Source organism: Emydura macquarii, unplaced genomic scaffold (assembly GCF_026122565.2).
Source record: "Emydura macquarii macquarii isolate MOO-44397 ecotype Brisbane River unplaced genomic scaffold, CSIRO-AGI_Emac_v2 contig_2897, whole genome shotgun sequence".
NCBI lineage: Eukaryota > Metazoa > Chordata > Testudines > Chelidae > Emydura > Emydura macquarii.
This window is the reverse complement of record NW_027133034.1, coordinates 48,790,416-48,814,356: the sequence shown is the minus strand read 5'-3', so window position 1 is coordinate 48,814,356 and position 23,941 is coordinate 48,790,416. Positions and strand designations below refer to the sequence as shown.

General features: G+C 40.8%; 2 protein-coding genes across 6 annotated transcripts in view; one reads left to right on the top strand and one right to left on the bottom strand.

The window, feature by feature from the left end:
• The window catches only part of POC5 (POC5 centriolar protein), a 47,029-nt gene extending 44,431 nt beyond the window's left edge, over positions 1–2,598 (top strand). For all 5 annotated transcript variants that reach the window (XM_067569097.1, XM_067569096.1, XM_067569094.1 and 2 more), the window contains 2 exons: positions 363–539; positions 2,143–2,598. In XM_067569097.1, the coding sequence (XP_067425198.1) occupies positions 363–539; positions 2,143–2,292 (327 nt within the window). In that variant the 3' untranslated portion in view covers positions 2,293–2,598. The remainder of the gene's footprint in view (positions 1–362; positions 540–2,142) is intronic.
• Positions 2,599–2,719: 121 nt separating this feature from the next.
• Positions 2,720–23,941, bottom strand: part of POLK (DNA polymerase kappa) — an 84,726-nt gene continuing 63,504 nt past the window's right edge. Inside the window, exons 17-28 of the mRNA XM_067569092.1 lie at positions 22,040–22,138; positions 21,845–21,949; positions 21,139–21,237; positions 19,553–19,651; positions 18,011–18,109; positions 16,796–16,894; positions 14,903–14,998; positions 11,625–11,723; positions 8,249–8,344; positions 5,472–5,670; positions 4,434–4,565; positions 2,720–4,136 (exon numbers count right to left, since the gene is read on the bottom strand). Coding sequence (XP_067425193.1) covers positions 4,078–4,136; positions 4,434–4,565; positions 5,472–5,670; positions 8,249–8,344; positions 11,625–11,723; positions 14,903–14,998; positions 16,796–16,894; positions 18,011–18,109; positions 19,553–19,651; positions 21,139–21,237; positions 21,845–21,949; positions 22,040–22,138 — 1,281 coding nt within the window. The 3' untranslated portion in view covers positions 2,720–4,077. The remainder of the gene's footprint in view (positions 4,137–4,433; positions 4,566–5,471; positions 5,671–8,248; positions 8,345–11,624; positions 11,724–14,902; positions 14,999–16,795; positions 16,895–18,010; positions 18,110–19,552; positions 19,652–21,138; positions 21,238–21,844; positions 21,950–22,039; positions 22,139–23,941) is intronic.

Genomic DNA, 23,941 nt, shown 5'->3' with positions numbered 1-23,941 from the left:
TACTGCTAGATTTGTCAAAATAGCAGATAAAGAGGGCCTTTTCATGACTGAAGTTTGCTACACTTCAGCACAATGGTCATTAACCACATCACAATACTTCCACTTATCATGGTAAATGTAGTATTGCCTCTATTTAGAATGGGAAATACCATGGTAAATGTAACTGCAGGTAATAAATACCCAATTTTTAATTGTGCCCACTGTATAGAATCTCAAAGTTTCTATACCATTATGGATTCTAGTTTACCTACAGTACCCATATATTCATACATGTAGCTTAATAAACCAAAGCAGCTGCCTGGTGCATTATAAATAGTGTGTGTAAGCATCTCTACTAACTAGTGTGTCTTGTTTATTTGTAGCCTGTGGCAAGAGTAGTGACATCTGCTCAACAGAAAGCAGGAAGAACAATCACTGCTCGAATCACAGGACGATCTGATTTGGGACAAAAGAACAGAATTTCTAGTAGTTTAGCTGTAATGGGAGTCTCACCACCCATGAGTTCAGTTGTTGTAGAAAAGCATCATCCGGTCACTCAGGTAAATCCAATTGATATTATGGTAATAACTGCCATGTTACACCAGGTCTACTAATAGTTTAAAAGCGCTTCAGGGTCGGGGTCTCATCTTTCTGTTTTCACAGGTATGTGTGAATGCTCTTACAGTAAATAAGCAGTATTCTGTTGGGTGTGTGTCCTAACAACAAAGCCTTTCATCAAAATGATGAGGGGAGGAAATGAATAATCCCACTTAAACTCTATCCCCATTTCCTTTTCTGGTTGTAAGAATAACTTTGGGAGATTTAGAAGCCTTCCTTGGGTTGTTGTACATTTGCTACTGTCAGTCCCCTCTGCACAAGTGAGGTTAAATAGCTTTTAGGAAGCAGTGCTTCCTCAGTCATTGTGGAACTAGAACTTGTGTATGAACTTGATTTAATGAGTGAGAAATATGAAAGCAGTTGTGACAGGATGGACTGACAAGCTTGAAGCGTGTATCATTTTATTGTCATGCCCCTAACCAAATAACTGTGTGAATGACAACAAAGTGAGAGTTGAACCTACTTCTTATTGTACTTGATTCCTACTTCCCCCTTCCCCATATCTTTCCTATGTAGTATGTTGTGTGATGGTGAATATACTAAATGATATTGGACAGCCAATATACACCAAGGAAAGATGGGTTTGAGCGGTGGCTTTATTAGCATAAAGAGACCATTAAGTCTTTTGTACAGCTTATTAGGGCACCATCAGGGCAAGTGCCTTTGGTCACTTGAGATGTATATGAAGGAGAAATCTAGCTGAAGATGTTAGCTTTAACCTGTGAAGTCCTAAGTGGTTTGGGTCTGGTTACATGAAAGACCACCTGCCTTCTTGGGTGATACTGCCATGACTAATCAGCAGACATATCTGAGCTCCCTTGATTTAAACAGCTGGGGTTGTCAACAGAGCACTTCCTCAACTCTGCATTCGTTTTCCAACTCCTTTGGTCCACCAGAGCCTGGATTTAACCTTCTGGCATGTGGCAAGACTTCTTGTCCATGGGCTTTTGGGAAAGATACAAGTTTGTAAGCACTAGTGGCTATGCCCTGGGGCTCCTGAGGCCTACTGTTAACTTTATTTTTCTGAAGGAGAGGACTGGATGTAGATTGTATGGCTAGACAGACTTGAACTATTAGACTGAAGACGAATTTTTGTAGATGTTAAATATCAGATGGCTTGCACCTGGAAAAGGAGTTGAAAAAGGGACAAGGGAAGAGAGCAAATTATTCTAACTTTGAAGGCATGTTGCTGAAACTAATTAGGACCACAACAGAATAACTTAACCCAGGGGCTTGAGTTAAACAGCCTGATCTTTTTTGAAATTAATTATAGACACTTAACACTATTGTCTGCACTGTTTATTAAAAGTGTCTATTTACCCAGTTAAGAGCAAACTTTTATTTTAAAAAGAATTAAAGCATAGATGGTGATGAATGGCCAAGGGCTAAGAGAAAATGAGGTCAGAGACCCCTCTTTCCCTCCATCTATCATTGGCTCTTTCTTCTCTGTGCAGGTTCACTATATTCCAACTAACAATAGGGAATTCATTTTTCTAGGAGTACCTTTTTAAATGTTCATATTAAGATGTATCTTTTATTTTTCAGCAAACTATATCTCAAGCCACTGCTGCTAAATACCCTCGAACTGTGCACCATGTTTCTGGTGCCACGAGTATGAGACCTACTGGACACAGTGGACGAATGCCTCAGAGCCAGGCTCATACTAATATTCAGTCAATAAAAGTTGTGGACTAATGAATATTTTGAAATGCTTGAATTTTTCCTTCCAGGTGGAGAGTTTTACCAAGTTTCAGTTTAAAGCTCTTCTCAATGTTTCCACACTGATGTAGCAAGGCTCAAGGATACATCATGTTTTTACCTTTTAAAAATCACAATTGTAGACATACTCAAATGTAGTGAGGAAAAAAATAGCAATTTGACTTTACAGTGTTGTTCTCTGTAAGTGCAAGCTATGCCTATTTGAGAGAACCTATTTTATTACATGTATATTTTATTTAAGGAAGCTGTTTAATGTGGTTTTTAATAAAGGATCAAAATAGATGTTTGTCTGGGGTTTTTATATAAAATGTTAATTACAAGTAGATTTAATTACAAAAAATCACTGACTGGGTTTCACTCACATAAGAGACTTAAGATTCTTTGTAGTATCTTAACAGATACGAAATTAGGTGTGGGGATTAATGCCAGGGAAAGAGTCTGAACACAAATTTTTAGCAAACATGGATCCAAGCTATTACAAGAAAAAATGATTTAGTATAGCAGCCTCCTAGCCACTTTCATGATCAGTACTGGGGTTCTTTCCCTTTTTAAGTCCAAACCAACTGATTGTTTAAGCTCATATTACAACACAGACACTATTAGTCTAACAGGTTAGAGAAAGGGAACCTAGTCCTGCTCTCCTGCACAGGTGCAATGCCTTGTCAGTGGGACTGCAGAATGCTGTTAGTTCAGAATTTGTTTTATTACCACCTTTATCAAAGCAATCGTCAGGCTTGTTGGAGGAGAATTTTTTTCCAGACGAGTGCAAATAGAAAAGAATAAAATTTCAATTTTACCTTTAGAAGTTAATAAATGAAAAAATTATCAGCTATTTTAAATGAATGTCAGGCATCTTCTGCCAGAACCATGTGTTTGTTTGTTGATTAAAACAACCAAATGAAACTCATGACAAACATTTCAGGCTTTCATTAGAGGGAGAAACTACCACCAACTATTACAGGAAAATATTCATTCCCAAACAAGCAAAGCTTTGTTTTTAGAAAAAAAATTACTGTTGAATCCAATAGCTGTTTTCCATTTACAGCGAAGGTGAGTCATGAGTACATAGGGTTGTGTCCTTTTGTTGGATAATCTTATTCCTATCATGAGATGGCTGCCTATGGTGTCTCTTGTATTTTTGTCCTGTGTAATCAAAAAATGTTTAAGAATAAATATCTACCCAAATCACGTCATTAGATAAACAAGAAAAAGCCACAGTCAATCAGGAATCAGTTTCTTCTTGGCAATTTACTTTAAAATGGGCTAATCTCACATTAGAGGGGGTGCTGGCCAATTTATGGTGAAGGTATTGATTATTTATCCACATAATCATCACTTATTAAATGTAGTTCCTGTCAGCTAGAAAACTGACAAATTAGTTTGTGTTTGATATGAAATGTAAGTAAAGTGCAGTTCCAATATGGAATTATTGTAAGTCACATACAGACATTGTAGATCACTTGGCAGGATGGTCGCAAATTAATGTTACTGTAATTGTTTTAGTCATTCTCTCCCATAAAAAATTCTGTAAATTCTTACAGGGGTGAAGTGTCAGAAAAAGACAAGAGGATGGAACTAACCAAATTAATAACTCAGGTGTAGAGGTTTGATTTCTAGCACTAAACCTGTAAATTAAGAGCTTTGAAAACTTCTTAGCAGGGAAGCTACATTTTGCAAATATGATCTCTTGTGGAAAGAGTTTAAAAACGACTTTCCATATAGAATGCATTTCATAGCCTACACCAGCTTCTGTTGAAGAGTTCATGAAACAGCACATTTCCTGGAATCCATCTCAGTGCTCCTTTCAGCTCTGATTTTCTCTGTAAAGAAAAGGGAAAATGTTCTTACTAGACAAGCATTACTCCTTCCCAGGTCTACACCTGGACAGTTTTGCCCATCTCAGGTATGCCACTAAAATTGGAACTGGGTTTGTTGTAAAACAAGTCTTGTCTCCCCACTTCCAAACCCTGAAGTAATGTTAATGGTTTTCCCCTGCTCAGTCAAGCCAAAATCCCCATAGCTACGGATCTAGTAAGGAGCCTTGCCCCTTAGCAGGACTGCACTTATGGAGCATCTCCTTCACATAGCTTGGTCCTGTATATTAAACAATAGCTTACCAGCTAGTTGTTGAAATCCTACATGCACCAGATCTTCATATATATGTTTGACTGGATTCTGATGAGCCAGCAATATGCCATGTAACCAGATGAGCAGCATTCGGTGTCCATGTTCCTTATAGCTTTTTTTTCCTATGCAATATATAACATACATGTCTGTGCTGTACACTTTTAAAATACCCTGGTGTATCCTAGCTGCTTTTGTAAAAGATCCTGGTTTGTACAACGTTTCTCTAACTCTACTCATGCACTTTCATTTCCTTTCTGATCTAGAATCAAGATGGAAACTAAGATTAGGGCCACATAAGTGCAGCTGCACCAATACAGCTGTGCCACTGCAGTACATCTGGTGAAGATATTCCATGCCAACAGGAAAGTGCTCTCCCATCGGCATAATTACTCCACCTCCGTGAAAGGCGGAAGCTATGCTGGTGGGAGAGCGTCTTGCTGCTGACATAGGTGCTGGTGTGGACAGCGCTTAGGTTGCTGAAACTTGCGTCACTCGGGGTGTCTTTTTCATACCTCTAAGCAATGTAAGTTAGATCAACAAGCGGTAATGTAGACCTGCCCTAAGACTTCCAAAGGTGAAAGACTAGTTTTCACTCTCGAGCTAATGGAAAAATCAGAGTTAATGGTTCTTACAATAAATTTGTTTTGTTTTAATTTGAGAATACACTACGATGTACTAGCAAAGAAGGCTGTAATGTGCTGTGGAAATCGTGTATGATTCTTTCCTAAAAACAGGGAGATACTGCCAACGTTTCCTGCAGATTATGAAGCGGGTGCATGAGTGAGGTCTCACAGTATGCAGTAACATGAAATTTATTTAATTCACAATTAAAATTAATTTTAAAAAAAGGTCAGATAAAAAAGCATGAATTTGAGTTGAGTGAAATGTCCCTATCTGACCAGGGAAATAATATGTAGCTGTGAACCCACAGGTCAAAAATCAGGACAGAGTTGACTATAACTCCCAGTAGACTTGTCTTCACATAATGTATTTATATATTACTATACCCGATCAGTGCATTTCATTACCTGTCCACTGTTCTTCAATAGCTTTAATTTGCTCATCTGTAAATTTCCAGAATAGGGCCAGCTTCTTCCATTCTTGGGGTTTTAACTGATTGTAAGCCAGATTCCAGAGGCAGGAACGGATTTGCTTAGTCTGTGCACTGTGATCCTGTTTGAAGGATAGGATAAAATCTGGCTCATCGGCACTACTTTCTACACACTCCTAAAAAGAAAACAAAAATGTTAAATAAGCTGCACACATTTTAACTACAGATTCAGAAACAGTGAACATTTGCACGTGATTACCTTGGCAGTTAAACCAAGTTCAGCTGTATACTTTGACACCCACTGTCAGCAACAGGTAACTTTCTTAGTGTAGACATAATAAAGAGTAGCCTGTTACCACAGTTGGGGACGGGACGGGACTCTTTTCCTCACTGCTCAGGGAAACTGCTACTAGTCTCAAAACATGGCTGAGCACAGTTAACTGTACAGTGGACAGGACCTGTTGTAAGAGTTAAAATACTTGTAAAATTAAATACTGCTTTCACTAGCACTATTGCTATGGATTTACTATTAATATGCTTTTGTGGGTGGGTGCTGTCTATGCTACAGAAATGTTCATGTTTAAACAGAATTGTGGCTAAGCCCCATAAGATGTCTTCCCTTACCTTTGTGGACAGAAAAAACATGTTGTAGGGTCTGTCTACATTAGGCTTTTTTGTCAGATTTCCCACCAATGCTACCATGGCTTAACTTCCTTGGCGAGGAACAACATAGTGCCAACAATGCACTGGCAGCTGGCAATTTAACCACAGCAACATGTAGCCCATCTCTCAATAGAGGTAGGTGATATGGTTAGAACAAAGTGGGTCCTTGGAGCCCTGACTACATTAAGGATCTCACTGATGAAGGAGCACCTGTGGGAAATCCTGGAAGCATGGCCGGGGAGGTATAAACAAGGGAGTTTTGTCACTGAATTCTGTGGGCCAGAACTGTACGTCTATTGCAGATATCCAGTAAGGCCCCAGTTCAGCAAAGCATCTAAGCATGTGAATAGCACCAGCTGTCTAACCCATCCAAAGTACTGCTTAGGATTATAGGAAATTTTAATAAAAGTGTTATTCTACAATAATAGTTCAAAACAGGATAGTTATACTACCACAACAGCACTTGGTTTATTTCCTAGCAGCTTATGTTCCATCATAGTAATATTTTTGCTACTCTAACACCCTTGCCCATCTGTATTGAAATACTTAGCAACATATAAAGTGGTAGAAGCACCACCGTTTTATTTCCTCACATCTGTTAAACTGTTTCACAACAACATCTGCTTAAACATCTTTTATTTTCCTCAGACAGTTAAGTGAATATAACAAAAGGTCAGGAGTATTCCTTAGTACTATCTCAGTTGTCGTATTTTCTCAGGAATTAACAGCTTGACCTCCAGTTCCGTTTTAAGCTGAAAGGAAGAATAATGTATCTGACAACAATTCCAGCTACACCAAACCAAATCAGACACTTAAGCTGTGCAGTCCATGGATTTATTTTCCCCGAAAACTCTGCTTTATCTGCACTAGTTCCCTGAAGCACAAATGATCAGGAAGTACGAAGGAAAGACAAGTTATTTATGTAGTAGCTTAGCAATGATAGGCAGAGGTAAAGCAGGGACAGGATTGCTGAGTTACACCCTGAAGTATAACAAGGAGGCAGGCAACTGAATTCCTTTCTCAATCTATTTACATTTCCAAGGAACTGCTAAGAACCAGCAAACACTGCCAAAAGACAGGAAGCTCCATACGCTGACAGGGTGTGTGTATTGTGAGTAGTGACATAAGTCCGCTCTCAATACACATCTAATGGTTTAGACTCTTACCCAAAATCTATGGAGGTCCCAACCCTCTCAGTGGGACACCCCTGTACCTATGCAATCTGTCACTTTCCAAAACGTTTACTTGCTACTTTTTCTGCCTCTCTTCTCTATGCTGTGGTAATTCCCCCATTGGTATAGGGCTTTGCGGACTCAGCTGTGTGTGTGTGCACCTGACTCTTACACCTCTGCTCTGAATGTGTGCACGCCCTGGCATCTGGGACACCCTGCAGGCTATATTGATTGTTAAACTAGAGCACAAATAAATAACTCCTCAGCTTCTTACTTCCCAATATTCAATACCATAGGGAATTAGGCAGGATAACCTAGGCCATGAAAAAGCCAACCCTTAAGGCATGTGAAAATTCAAAGCAGAGATGCTGAAGCCTAGCACACATACAGTGGACACCACACACTCACCTTCCCTCTGGTGGGCCTCAGCAAGGGGAAATGCTTCACTAGACTCCAGATGCCAAGTGGCAAGAAAGGAAGGCTGGGCAGCGGGCAATGTTGAGGGAAGCACACTGAACTAAACTGAAGCTCAGTTATGCTTTTGTTATTCTTTTTAGGTAGGTGGAGTTTGATTTTAGATGTGGGGGGTGATCAGCATGGATCTGGAACATCCTGGCTCCTGAGATTTCATGGCACAATATGAACTTTGCATTTTTTCCCATATTTTAGTGCCTGGAGCAGCGAAGGGAAGGGTAAGGTTGTGCCCAAGGCCTTGCAACTACTCAGTGGCAAAACCTGGACTAGATCTCTGGACTCTTCAAGCCTGAGCTCACTCTTCTGAGAAGAGTTTTGTAAATGATGGGTGAAACTTAGCGATGGGCAAGGAGGAAACCAGCTGAATCAGAAGGGGCTTTAAATCTGGTTAGAATCTGATTCTTCAGCTACCTGATCCCTTTGGGGAGACAGAGCTGTTTCGTACCTGTTTCATGGTGTAATGCCTTTCTGCTTTAATAATCATATCAACAACGAGAGCATGGTTGCTCCTGGATGCCACAGCCAGCGCAGTTTTTCCTTGCTGAAAGCAGAGACAGTGAGTCACAGCATGTTGTCCAACAGACAGGTGACAAGGACAGAATAGCAGAAATCTAGAGTCTGTTTACTGAGCCCTTTGTTCACTTAGCATTTGCACAAAAAAAAAGTTTCAGTATAATTTTAGGTCTTCAGAGCAATAGTAACTAACATTCTTCGCTCCTCTAGATGAATTGAAGTTCATTAGTTCAGTGCATGCTTGCCACCTGCAAACGGATCAACAGAGCATTTCAGATATTTGTGGTTGCTAAGGTAGGGAAGAGACGCCTCTAGCATAAAGACAAGCCTATGTACCGGACCCTGGTGCACTGCTGCCGCTCACCTCTCATTCACTATTGTGTACTTTCGCCTGTAAAGGACATGGGCTGTTTGATGAGAGTGTGGAGTGACTCCTTGGCAGGTTGAAGCATACACACCTGACTAGGAGGTGGTGCTCAATGTCTGATGCAGCCACCCAAAACACTTGAGGACAACTGCTTTCATTCCAGCCACAGAATACGTCTAATCTATCTGAATACATCTCTGTTACTAACAGTTGAAGGCCATGTAAATGCTTCTGTGACTTTTCTGGCTTATCTCTGTAATCCTTTTATGTAATTGGATTTGCACTGAGCGCTGCTGCCCTAGACGTAATTATTCTAGATATTTTCCACCTATTAAGAGTTTAGATGATCTTTAGCATTAGGACTGAAAGAAATCAGCCTCTAATTAGAGGGCTAAGCAGTTAAATTACAAAGCACTTTAACTCTCTAGCTATTATAAAGTTCTCTAATATATACCTTCTGAATTCTAGCTCCCCGCTCCAGTCAAGATCATTATAATTAGCCTGTTTTTAGAGAGCATCATGTGGGGAGCCCAGGAATTTATATCTCACAAAATCCTCATCAGAGAGAGCAAGCATTCTGCGAAAGACAAAAGACACAGGGCCTTAAAGAACTTCTTGAAGTCCAATAAACAAGGTAGAATTTTAAAGAGCCTGGAGAAAGAAACGGGTACAAATGGAGCATCCTCTATGCAACTAAGAAGCAACAAGAGGCATCTAGGAGCATCCTCTGTCACCTCCTTTCTAGTGCTACCTGGAGAGTGGAGAAAACCTGGAAATGCGAGATGTGGGAAGGGAGAGAGGCCTGGCAACAACACAATGTCAATCCAAGCAGGCTCCTTTCTCCCTAACACACTCTGGTGAGCAGGGACGGGTGTGCCCTGTACTCCCCCCATTCCAAACCAGTCCAGTCCAAACAACCCCATACCTGCCAATGCCCCCAACCATTTACCCTGTCCAGCCCACAGACAGGGAAGCTGCTATCCCAAGAACAGTGGTCCTCCGTCCTCCCTGCCGCTGGGTGATCCAGTGGATCTCCGGAGCCTGGGGGCCAATACTTGTATTTGCGTTCCTCCCCCGTCGGTGGCAGCGCCCCGTGGGAGGGGGTCTGAGGGCCTGTTTCCCACTCTCCCTACTTCCCCCGCTCTGGGTGTGGCAGGGAGCAGGAGTGACAGGGGCAGATGCCCCTGGGTCACCCAGCGGCAGGGAGGACGGAGGGGCTGCCTGGCTCCTGCGCGGCCGGGGATCCCGCGACTCCCTCGTTGCACCCAACGCAGGGTTGGAGGGGCCGGGAGACGTTTGCTCCCATCGCAGCAGGAGCCTTGAGCTGGAGTCAGCACAGCTGCCAGGGACAGCAGCGGGGGGACAGCTCCTCCTCCGAGATCCCCCGCCGGTGCCACCCCCCGGCCGGTGCCCGGGGGCATGGCCCCCTCCTACCCCATCCCTCCTCGATACTCCACTGCCCAAGAACAGTAGTACAGCAGGGGAGAGCATTTATGAGGCTCTTCCTTATACACCACCCTGCAGCTCACTACCAAGGAGCACCTCTAATCTTCAGGGTGTAATGTGGCCCAGAAAGCTCTGGGTATTTCAGGCTGAACTGGGCATGAAATATTTATCTTCAGTGTTCGCCTTCTCACCTATACCTTTAAAGCACTGTGATCTAATAGGTGGGGAAGGCCTGGATGGCCATGGGTCAGGGATGGTGTTTCATTTTGGTTTAAGCCTGGTATGGGAACCACCAGTCTTGGCTCAGTGTAGACAGACCACAGGCTGATCAAATGTGAAGACTACATCTCATACTAGTACCTTACTGCAGCCTTACAGAACATATTAGCCATTTTACCCCTCCCTCTGAGTCACTCCCTCTCTTCTCTCATGAGGAACAAGTGGCTTTGTAGAATCGGCTTTTTATTTTTTTGCCAATCTGCATCAGTTTGAAACATCAGTCAGGGCAGCTTTACGTAAGGCAATAACTTGTACCGTCAACAATTCTGTCTATGCTTATTTTTTTTAAAAGCTACTAAAGAGCTTAATTTGCTTGCTTAGGGTGGTCTACATTGCCGCCGGCAGTAGACGGGAGATGCCATGTCGACATTTTTACATGGACGTACCGCGGCATCTACATGGCACTGCATCAACAGGCGACGTCCTCCCGTTGACGCAGCCTTACTCCTTTCAGGGAGGTGGACTAATGGTGTCAACCAGAGCACCCACCTCCCATTGACTGAGCAAGTCTACATGACCCGCTCAATCGATCCTGCTGCATCAATCGCTGCAGAGCCTGCAGTGTGGACATACTCTTAAGACACTTCAGGGCCTTACAGCCACAAGCTGAATCACAAAATTAATAACCGGTCAAGAAAACAGTTGGCGCTTTTTGCTTACTATGGTATTTTTCCATAGACTGTTTTGGTGCTTATACAAATTATTACAAATTATGGCTCTGTTTTCCCAAAGCAGTCTGTAATGAAGACATGGCTTGCGGCATCAGCTATGTAAGTAGGCACAACTCCACTGAAATTAATGGAGAAGCATATGCCTCTACTGGAACCTGGTACTGGAGCCTGAACTTGGCTCCAGATACCTATAACATCTGCAAACTGTTATTCTGCCCTGTTAGTCTTGTGTTTTTCCATCAGTGCTCTTTGATAGCAAGGTCTGTAACATAAATCCCGTAATAGAATAAGCCTTTGCTGTGTGGATATAGTTTTTAAGCACACTGGATTTCATTACATTTGACCTCGCAAATAGCTTTTCACTAAAGCAAATTCAGATCTCTGCAAGTTGCAGCCCAAGACAATACTAAAAAAATTCTCTTCATAATAGCTATAGTCTAGTCATACTGAGAATGTTTGGAAACAGTGACCTCCACATCTTCAGAGAGAAGTGCACAAAAGCAATGATCACATAACTGCAGCGCCATAAGAACAATGCAATATACCTTATCGGCAATCTTGAGATCACAGCCTGCCTTCAGCAACAGTTCCACTAGTTCCACATTGCCAAGATCAGCTGCCAGGTGTAGAGGGGTTTGTTGTCTCTGCAGGGATTAATATAAAAAAGTGCAATAAACTTGTGTCACTTTGGAGATAACACACACACAATTAAAATCCAAAAGGTATATGGTGATGAGCATGCACTTGAATGGAAAACCCTGAACAGAATGAAGGCATCTAATAGCTGAATGATCAAACTATCAATTAATCTTTCAAAGAAGAGAGCAAAGGGAGTCTCTAAAGAAGTTACTCAACTTATGTAGTAACGAGGGTTCTTTGAGATGTGTCCCCTTATGAGTGCTCCACTCTAGGTGTGTTTGCATCCCTGCGGGGCTGATCAGAGAACTTCGGTAGCAGTGTCCGTTAGGCCCGCACATGCGCTGTCTCTCCTCGTGCCCTGCCACGAGACTAGCCAGTATGCACAGCCTAACCTTCCTCAGTTCCTTCTCTACCGCAGAGCATTGACAAGACTCCGAAGTAGAAGGGAGGACAGTGGGTTGTGGAGCACCCACAGGGGGACACATCTCGAAGAACCTTCATTACTGCACAAGGTGAGTAACTTCTTCTTCAAGTAGTGTCCACTGCAGGTGACTCCCGAGCAATGCCCACCACTGGAGGGCTGGGGCTTCAGAGTTGCATCAGTTACAGAGGACAGCACTGTGAAGGCGAGGATGGCATCGGAGGCAGAGTCCCCAGTGATCGCACAACGTTCTGCGAAGGTGCGGATTGATGCCCGTGTCGCCGCTCTACAGATCTCTGAGATAGGGACATTCTTGAAGAGATGAGGAGACTGACCATACAGACTGTGGGCAAATACTACTTGGCGGTGTACTTTTTGGATCTGATAGAATTGTCTATGCAGTTTGAAACCCATTTGGAGGGTCTCTGGGTTGATATAGCTGAGCCCTTAGATCTTTCTGCAATAAAGAAGAAAAATTTAGGAGATTGCCTGAAACCTTCTGTCCTATCCAGGTAAAAGGCTAGGGCTCTCCTGACATCTAGTGTGTTTAATATAGCCTCCCTGTTGTCACAGTGGTGGTGGTGTCAAGCTTGGGGTAGAAAATTGGACGATTCATATGGAATGGGGAGGTTACCTTGCCGATGAATTTTGGATGTGGCCTAGGCATAACCCAGTCCTGAAAGAATACGGTGTAGGGGGGATGTGCCATCAGAGCCACTATTTTTCCTATTCCCCTAGCTGATGTGATTGCTATCAGGAAGGTCATTTTCATTGAAAGGTATGTAAGTGAGTAGGTAGCCATAGGTTCGAAGGGAGGTCAGGTCAGGCCTTTCAATATCAAGTTCAAGTCCCACATGCGGGTAGGATGTTCAGGTTGTGGGAAAAAGGTTACTATACACCTAAGGAATCGTTTAGTGGTTGGGTGTGATAGCACTGACTTGGCAGTGAAAGGCTGTTGTAAGCGCTAGGTGGATTCTGAGGAAACAGAGATAGTCCCAAATTTTTTAGAGTCAGTACACAGTCTAGGATCTTTGGAAGAGTTGCATATGTTGGGGAGATTTGATAGGAAGTATACCAAATCTGAAACCTGGACCGATTTTGTAGGTCTTTCTATTGTGTAGTAATACCTCTCGTACCTCCTTTGAGCAGGAGCTTTCTCTACATTGGAACCGTGAAGGTGCCATGCCTTGAGGCGAAGAATCCCCAGGCTGGGATGTGGGATGTGTCCTCTGTTCTGCAAGAGGAGGGCTGGAGTGGACTGGAGAGGGATCGGCAGGCACATCGTGAGTTGTGACAGGTAAGGGTACCTGAGGCTGTCTTGGCCGAGTAGGAGCAATCAGTATGATGTGTGCTCCTTTTCTTTTCATTTGTAATAGGACTGTCACCAGTAGGGGAAACAGAGGGAAGGCACAGAAAAGGTCCCTGTCCCTGGGGAGAAGGAGAGCATCGCCCAGAGAGTGTTGCCCCATCCCTGTTATGGAGTAGTAACATGGATATTTCTTGTTCAGGTAAGTGGTGAACAAGTCTGTGGTCCAAGTCCCCCGCCACCTGAATAGGTCGTGAAGTACCATAGGGTTTATCTCCCACTCATGATCCTGTGGGAATTTGTGACTGAGATTGTCTGCTATCAAGTTTTAAGTGCCCGGAAGGCCACTGATAGAGTGACATCATGGGAGATACACCAATTCCATAGTTTCATTGCCTCTGCACAGAGGGAGGGTGATCTTGCTCCCCCTTGTCAATTTATGTAGTAAATACACAATATGTTGTCTGTTAGGACTCATGTATGATCCCTTGATCAATGGGAGGAAATGGGTGCAGTCATTCCTGACTGCCCTGAGTTCGAGGAGGTTGATGTGGAGGGATATCTTCCTGGATGACCACATGCCTTATGTTGTGAGGTCATTTAGATGCGTGCCCCATCCTATGAGAGATGTATTGGTGGTGAGACACAACGACAGGGAGGTTTGTGAGAAGGGGATCTCCTTACAAACATTTTCTTGGTCTTTCCACCAGTCTAAGGACTTTTTGATCCTGGTGGATAGTGACAGACATTTGTCTAGGCTGTCTCTTTGGTCTGTAAACTGAACTGAACCACATCTGGAGGCACGGCATGTGAGGCCCAGTGTGTGGTATTACCGCTATGCCCACTGCCATATGCCCCAAGAGTTGTAGACAGCGTCTGGCTGATATTTGTGGGCTGTTTTGAATGGTCTCTCAGTGTGGCCAAAGACTGGAATCTGTGTTGAGGTAGGAGAGTTCTGGCCTGTGGTGAGCTGAGGTCGCTGCCTAGGAATTCCAGGCACTGCACTGGATTGAGGGTTGATTTCTGGACGTTGATCTGTGCTCTGCCTCATTTAACATGCACCTCAGAAGATTACTTCAAAAGAAAAAAGGACTTACATTTTTTCTTGAGAAAATAAAATGTTCTTTCAGTTAGCTGATAAGTGCTGTGATGGGTTTGTCTTTTGGTTCAAGAAGAGCAATACACTTTAGCAATGTATTAAATATAAAATATAATATTCAAACAGAAATTAATGAAAGCATTTTCTGAATATATATCATATTGCTATCCAACTCTAAAACAATACCAGCAGAATATGTGGAATGAATAACACACTCATGAGAAGTGGGAGGCAACTACCTTTTCTTTTCCCTTTTCGTACTTTGACCTCATAAAGAGATTTGTAAAACCAACACACTTGTATTTAAAGAGAAAAAAAATACAATCTCTTCTTTCAGTCTCCGATTCAGTTTGCTTACCTGATTCAAGGCATTTATATCATGATTAGCATCCAAGAGGCTATTTACTATAGGAAGATGATTACTTATGATAGCCAAATGGAGAGGAGAATTTTGCTGTAGAGAGAAATGAATGATCTGTAAGACTAGGATAATTTCATTAAAAATGGCATTCAGGTAATGCAGGCAAGTTTCAAATCTGAGTGGCAAGTTTTAATATAACGCATGGCACCATCCAGTAGACCTTTCCCCTGATTGTACTTCTACATTTTGAAGACACTTCTGCTCTCTCACCCCTAGAAGTCAGGTTCACAAAAGAGCTTTTAGTTGCTCACGAACCCATATTTGTGAATTGCTTTTTCAGTCACAACATATCTCCTTGGCGTTACACAAAGTGATACCGTGAATGGGAAAGGCCCATGCAAAAGAGAACTGCTTGAATTCTGCTTCAGAGATTAAGTATTCCCTTTTTAATTATATAACACCCAAAACATTTTTTCTAATTAATGATTGTTTTCCCTATAATTAAGCTGTGATTTAAGGATACCTCCTTACCCTTGTAATACTAAAAAGTCTAGGGTTGCCAGGAAATAAATTAAGCAGCTATTCAAAACCATTTGAATTGTTACCTGCACATAGAGCTGAGTGACTATTTTGTCTCAGAGAAGGTATTTGACACCTTTGGGCCCTGGTCCCCAACAGGATGCAAGCCACCATACAGGTGCAGCGTTCTGGGGTAGATCTAGTCACAGACCTCAGTCCCTAGCCCCTTTCCACTTACAAATTACCCCAAAGCATCTTACAAAGAGCTAACAGAATAGAGAAAAATTTAAGTATTCACTGCATAATGTCTATGAATAATTCTTGGTCTGTAGATTGTCTGCAAGCTGTTCATTGTAAGTATTTCACATAGAAGTAGTTCTAGTATAGTTCTGATTGAATACATAGGTCACATGGCATTATTTTGTTTGCCCTAGCGACATGAGTTGAGGTTGTACGCATTCAATCAAATTGGATGAACTGTATTAACTGTGAATCAGGTTTCTGAGGAGAATATTCAATTATACACATTCAAAATCCACTTTCCAGGAATATTATCTAATATTCACTTAAAACATATTGCTTCAATGAGCATTCTTGACAGTGAACTTATTTGCTACAATATTTGAGGAAACTGAACACAGCTGGAAATGAGTTCAGTTTTATTATTCAAGTGATTATTAGTGGAAAATATTATGAGGCATTTGCCCAACTCTAGTCACAATGCAACCATGAGACTGATTAGATCAGTTTGTATGTTGAACCTATAAACCAGGAAGGTTTCTAGTTAAATATATCTTTAGAAAAAATCAGTACCAGTTCATTATTCTCTTTATAAACACCCATTTCTTCAAGGCTGTAGAAAAATAAAGCTCTTACCCAGCTTTTTACTGAAAACATTTCAAAGAAAAAAAAGCACTGTTATTAATGTTTTCTAAGCTGCTGCAGCCATAGAAAAGCAATGTAACTAAGCAGCACCATGGCTGGCTGATTTTTAAAAGATTAAAATAAACTGTTTTAAAGACTTGATTATTATTTATATAATTGCACCTGCTCCACAATGATAAATAAACAAACAGCAAATGGTCAGTATGCAGCATACTTGTAGCCATGTCAGTCCTAGGATTCTAGACAACAAGGTAGGTGAGGTAATATTTTTTTTTATTGAATCAACACACCTGTTGGCCTGTGATACACAGGAGGTCAAACTAGGTGACCTGATGGTCCCTTCTGGCCTTAGACTCTAAGACTCTAATAAAATAACAACAACAACAATACGTAAACTACCCCAAATCTCAGAAAAGGCAGTCAAGAAAGATTAAACACGCTTGACAACAATGGCAGTAACACTAAAATAGCAACTAATAGTCTCACCTCAGGTTTAGGAACCAGATCGATATTTTTACTGATAAGAAAAGTGACCAAGGATGTATGTCCATTCTGTGTTGCAATGTGCAAAGCATTACTATTATGCTGAAAGAAACACATGGAGAAGGGGGAAAAGACTTTACCACTGGAAAGAATTCAGAGAATTTAGAAAAACTGTTCTTTTAAGACATTCTATTGAAACAGATGAAGCTTCAGTTTAAATTTGTGTAACTGTCAAAACTAGTCCCTTTAGTAAAATGATAAAATCGGATATAAATTCACATATTTTTATGACTATCTAAGGAACTGTACATCATCACCAGACTACAACACAGGTAATTGGCAAAATAAATTTCCAGAAATGCTAATAATTTGCTACTCCTCTTTATATCATAAAATACTCATATATATATTCCTCTTTTATCATAAAAAAGAGAAGAATCAGCTTTATTAGACTCCCTGCCCACTGAAAATTAGGATTTCAATTTATCTCCCAATCCTGTATTTTGGTGTGACTCTAAACAAGTAATTACATTCATATTTACACACTTTGAAAATGACTGAAAAACTTTCCTTTAATGCTTCTGCTAAAGGGAGCAAAGATGAATTTTCCTGAGGCTCAAAACTAGTCATTTGTGCTGCAGGAGCAAATTCACCCTGCTGATAAATTATCAAAAACTGCAATTATTAATGGTTTCCAAGCCAGAATATATCAGAAATTCTTTCATATTTTAATATGTGCAGCAGTCACTGTCCTGCTTGTTATCAGCACATGCTTCTTTTCTCAATTTGCTAAGGACCAAAAGGTTCACCTCAAATTCCCACAGCATATGAGCCATAAAACAAATCAAACCTGGACTTGAATTCAGGAGCCAGATATGGAAAACAGGCTTATTATCATCTTAGTCATCTGCCAAAAATGCAGATTTTTCAATTACTTCTCTTGATTACATTTCCAAGCCATATGTTGTATTACTGCTTTTATTATTATTATTTATTATTGTATTATGTTGTTATATAAAAAAAGCTCCAACACAATACTATGTAAAGTAAATCTATGTTGTAATATTCTTTTTCCATATAGTTTCTGAAACATTAAAATTCTCCATATTCTTAAATAATATCCTTATTAAATAATTAAAGTCATATTTGCATTCAATACATATACAATAGACAGGATGTCTCGATAACAATATGCCAGAGGGAATATTAAGTTCATACTTCATTTGAAATGTTGATGTTACTTCCCACTTCCAGTAACAGCTCAGCACATTTTTCATGACCTCCTTCAATAGCCAAATAAAATGGTGTTTCTCTGTTCTGGCTCAACACAATAAAAGAAAAAATATGTCGGTTCAAATTCAAACTGTGCAATTATTGACTTTTTGCATCATAGTATTTGGTACAGATAGTATGCAAATTTAGCCAGACAGAACAGTGTAAAGGAATTTAAGATTTCGTCACAAGCATAATTTATATACAATGGTAATTAACAACAATAATTTCTAACACAAATTTATCTGGATCTAACGTGGCACAAATACAGACAAACTACCTCTTAACATTTGTAATATGTTCTTGTGTTTAAAAAAACCCATGCTAATAGAGTTACAGAAACTATGACATCAGATTGAAATGATTGACATCCTACAGTAAAACATGATTGTTATTGTGTGAACCATCCAGGATAGATCACAAATGGTAGAAACTACAGTTTTGATCAATCCAACTTCATGAGTGTGTGTGTCCTTGATTTTAACACCAGTTAAAAAGAGCAGTAATCCACAGGGCATTTTTACATTTACAAAAATAAAATTGACACAGAGACCTACTGGGTCTTTAAAATAAATTACATTCACTGCATGAAAACCTAATCCTTGCTTCTGATCTTTTATGGTACACCTCTGCTTTTTTAAAATCACAGCAATCACTGAAGTACTAAACATTAAAAAGTAAAAATTACTAACTCTTTTGTACTTGAATTCTTGGTGATTTTCTTATTGTTGTTTGAGTAAATTTAGTGTTCGTGAAAGGCACTGTCCTGACAACACTGATTATGTTCTCTATTTATCCACAGAACTGATCAGGTAAATACAACATAGGCAGCAGCACTACAATCACGCTAGTCCGCCAACAGAACTCAGTTTTGGTCTACACTTCAAAGTTAGGCTGACATAGCTACGTTGGTCACAGGTCTGAAAAAACGCATCCCTGGCCAACACAGCCATGTCGACCTAGCTCCCCCCGTGTAGAAGCAGCTATGCTGACGGAAGAATGCTTCTATCAACCTACCTGTTGTCGTTTGGGGGGGTGGTATTCCACATCAGGAAGAATCACTCTAGAGTGAAGTCTGTGTGTCTGTTTAATCCATGATCTCTCCGCTAAAACTACAGCATGAAGTTCCAGCTATCATGGATATTTTTGTGATGTGCATTCCATTAGGAATTGGACTGATCGACCAATTCATTTCAGATGCACCACAGATTGGCCAACAGATGATAACGTCTTTCAGACTCTACTGAGCTGAGCTGGATTCAAATCAGTGACCTTGAGAAAAACTATAGCTTAATATTAATTCCCCTTTATCCATGGAGCTGGGACCCTGATGGATTCAAGCTTTGTGGTGATTAACTGACCACCACAGAAATTAGATTATTTTTACAGGCATTTGTTGGTTCTAGGTATTTTTTAAAATTCTTTGTTTTGTCTTGCCCGCCTTTTACCTTTGTTCTATATCTCCCTCAGCAGCTTCTGTGTCCTCACCTGATTGAGTTCATTTATTTCTTCCCATTGATTTAGCAGAACTTCCAGAACCTCAAAGTGACCATTTTTAGCAGCTAGATGCAGTGCTGTGTTTCCTTCCTGTAAATGAAAACATCCAGAAACATATTGTAAACCCAAAATTAAGTAGAACATGCTGCAATTAATAAAAACAACCATCTGTGGACCGTGGACAAGTTCTTTACTACAAGACCCTATGGTCTCTTCCTCCATCATGCACAGAAGGGATGCAACACTAGTGGAACCAGCTCCTCATGCAACAAAAAGGGAAGAAGCAGCTTTACAGAATGTTCTGACATACAATTCTAAGGAAGTCCTCCCATGTGTACACAGAGGAAGCCATGCTAACAAGGGGAAAAGGAGCTTTTAGGATTTAATGGATGTCTTAATATCTCTTCAATTTTCCTGCTGGTCTCAGGACATCCACTGATGTAAAGGCCTAAAATTCCTTCCTATTCTGCAAGGGGACAAAACCCCAGACCCTGTGGAGACAATTCAGAGGAAAATCCATGAAGTAAATCTTGGAACTTCCAGTGAGTTTTTTTATTCCTTCCATAGGTTTCTCCATGGAAGGGAACTGGACCCAGCCCAAAGTCCCTTAAAAAACAATGTAAAGATTAAGGCCAAAACCTCACCTTGTGTAAATTGGCATAGCTCCACTGAAGTCAATGTAGTAATCTTTCCCCTGCTGACACCATCCCATTATATAATTTAAAAAAGGAAAACAACTAAAAGTAGCTCACAGAATTAACATGGCATTGGCCACCTTCAACCTCATTGCCCTGCTTGCATGTTAAATACAGCCTAGCGCCTTCCCTCCCTCTCCCCCCCACCTCCTCATTATGGTCTTTTCTGTTCAGACTGTAAGCCAAGGGACACCTATCTATCCAAGATACTATGGAAATAGGGGCTCTATGAGTATCTGAACACCTCACAATCATTAATATATTTATCCTCACAACTCCTCTATGTGGTAGGGAAGTGGTGTTACCCCATTTTACAGATGGGCAACCGAGGCACAAGAAAACTCAGAGCCAGATTTTTAAAGGTATTTGGGCACCTAAAAATGCAGACAGGTACCTAGTGAGGTTTTCAAAGTCAAAGTTAAATCAATGGGAGTTAGGCTCCTAGACGCCTCTCTGCATCATTATGCACCTAACTGTCCTGAAAATCTGGTCCTACAGGACCTGTCCAAAGTCACACAGTCACAAAGTCACACTGCAGCAGAACTGGGAACTGAACCCAGGTTTCTCAAGTCCTAGGCTACACACTAGACCATCCCTCCTCTCCAAGGATTAAAAAGCTTAACTTCAGATTGCATCACGTGTCCTATTAATATGCATACAAAATCCTCCTGGCAATAATCATTGACAGCTCCACTATTCTCCGAGATTGCTGAAAATCACTGTCCTTGTCTGTCTACATTTTGTATATCACATCCAGTGCCATGGTATTCAAACACCTAGTATGGGTGTATGACCTTCAATTAAACAAGTAACTGCACTGGGATCAAAGTTACCACTTTTAAGCTCCTTTTATCTGACTTTCTATGGAAAGGAAAGACTTACCTTGTCTTTTTCAGAGGTGAACATCTTGAAAGAAATCAGACTGTGTATCATTTCAACATGACCTTTTTCAGCTGCCAGAAGAAATGCTCTTTTACCTTTCTAGGAAACAGTCATCACAAGGGTTGTTTTGTTATTAAAAATAAAGTCACTCTGTTGCAGAAATTTCACAAATTATTAGAAGAACCATATACATGGGTGCACATATATTGTGAATAAATATTTACATATGCCATTTGCCCAGGTAAACAAAAACTTGGAGTCTAAGTTCACACATGAAGGGGAAAGAAGTAGTAAAATGTCTTTAGGGTAAAAATAGGATTAAATATACTTGGAAGAAAACATTTGTAAACAGATCAGAAATCCTGAAATAGTAACCCTAGAAACAGAAGCTGTTCTTCAAATATTTAATATTTAGCTATTACATTTTCCTTAGATGCAAATATTGGTTGGAAAGATTATTTCACTAATATCTGTAAAGCATTTCTGAGATCCTCAGAAAGGTGCACTTTAAAAGTCCAAAAATATTTTTATCATATGCTGTATGTGACCTGAACTTTGAAAACATACAGCATATGATAAAAATACTTTGGACTTCTCTGGTGCCTCTTTCTGAGGATCTCAAAAATGCTGGTCATATTGTACTTCACCTCACAATGTGAAGGAAACAAACCCCTATATTTTGTAGGTAATTAGACTCATACTGTACCTTATCATGCTTGTTTAGGTCCTTCAGCTGAAGTTCCTGAAGAAGATAATCTACTATTTCAACATTATTGTTCAGAGCTGCAAAGTGCAGGACATTCATTCCCTCCTAAGGAAAACACAAGCCATTTCTATAAGATTATATTACACTTCTTCTCAAGATGTGTTTAGTGTTCGTTAAAATTAGTCATCAACAAACCTGGTTTTTAGCCTTTTGGTCAGCACCTGCTTTAACCAACATTCGCATTATGTCTAGGTTTCCAGACCAAGCTGCAAGATGAATCGCCATAAGCCCGTGCTTAAAATAAAATTAAAAAGGCAGAAATTACCATTAAAGTACCCCAGAGTACCATTCAAATTCCACTATGTGATCTGTGATGAGCTGACTCAGCGACGCAGGCTTTAGGGCATCCTGTTAACATTATTCCCAGACACTAGGGGACTGTGGATAATAAAGCCATAATTTTTCTAGGTGAATAAAACAGTTAGTTCCTTTCATTTTCATTCCTTTGTCCTGAGTTTCTTCACTTTCTTATAAATCTCTTTGGGCTCTCCTTTTTGTGCTTCCTCCTCCCCCACTCCCACCAAAGGAATGAACATTAAAAGCGCTTAATTGCTCTTTCCCTGTACCATTCTCATAGGTATTCTGTCTCTTGTCCTCCTTGGGTCCCTCATCTCTCTTCCTTTATTATCATTATTATTATTTACATAAGAACCTCAGTCATGGACCAGGACTCCCATTGTTCTAGGTACTAGACAGACACACAACAAAAAAAAAAGACAGTCCCTGCCACAAAGTTTATAATCTAGATACAATTGATGGATACAGACAGACCCGGGGGGAAAGGGGGGTCCTTTAATGGCTATGTCCTGCCACCAATCTTCCTCTGTTTCTCTTGCTCCCAATCCCATTCCATTTCATCTCTGCAAAGCAAGCCAGGTTACTTGTTCCTCAATCTGTGACCCTCGTCCTCTGAAGTCAGTGAGAATAGAGATAAGCTGGCTACACAAGGGGACTGTTAAAGTCCTCCAAAGCCATATAGCTAAGGAACTAAGCAGTTAAACAAGCCTGCTTCAGAAGTACAGGCGAATATGACACAATAACATCTCCAGAACTGCACAGGGGAAAAGCCATCAGAATCGAGGGACTCAGAGCTTTGAACAGACACATGTAGTGGTTTGCTATTGTGCCTATGTTTCCCCTGCCATAGGAACAATCATGTTGTATGAAGGATCACTGCCAAATTGAAAATCACATTTCTGCCTGACAATGTTGAACCTGCCGATGTTACAGGCGATACTTTAAAACGCTATTATGGAAGTTAGAGAAAAGTCATGGTTTTGCTCTATTTTTGTTTCCAGTTTGTCAACTTTGTACATTTGGGAATAGTCAGTTTCACTGTATTGTTGATGAAACACCCCCTTCCCCAGGGTCTACAGTAGGATTCAGGGACTGCGTCTTCATATGTGTTGGCACAGCATTCAGCACAATAGGGCCTCAGGGTGCTACTATAATATAAATAAACAGCAGCAACAGAGCTGAAAGTGAATGTGGAACAAGCATCACCAGCTGTGCACATGTAAAGAAACATGGCAGACAGCTGGGATCGTGGCTCATAGGCCTGCTCCAAAGATCTTTCTAAACAAAGAGAGGAGCAGAAGAAAGCGTAGGGTTTTTTTTAAAAAAGGAATTTTACAGACCCCAGCATTTCACACCATACTATTCAAAAGCAGCTAAGATAGAATACAGGCTTAAAAAAAAAAAAGGTCAATTTAATCATAAGCGTTCCCATCCTTGCAACCTATGTACATGTGCTTGACTTCAGCGGGATTACCTGCATGCTCAGAGTTAAACGTGATGGTGTGCAAGGTGGGGTCCTTAAAGTGTGCCTTTAATCATTTCTGGAACCTACCTCTCCAAACACAGCTGCACTTTAGAGGTGGCTGGCCTAATGTCAGAAATGTCAAACTGCCTGTAGCTGCGGCATTATCCCCCACACCTGCAATAACACTTTAGCTGTTGACGAGTTCCAGAGGGGTAGCCATGTTAGTCTGTTTTCAGCAAAACAACGAGAGTTCTGTGGCACCTTAAAGATTGTTT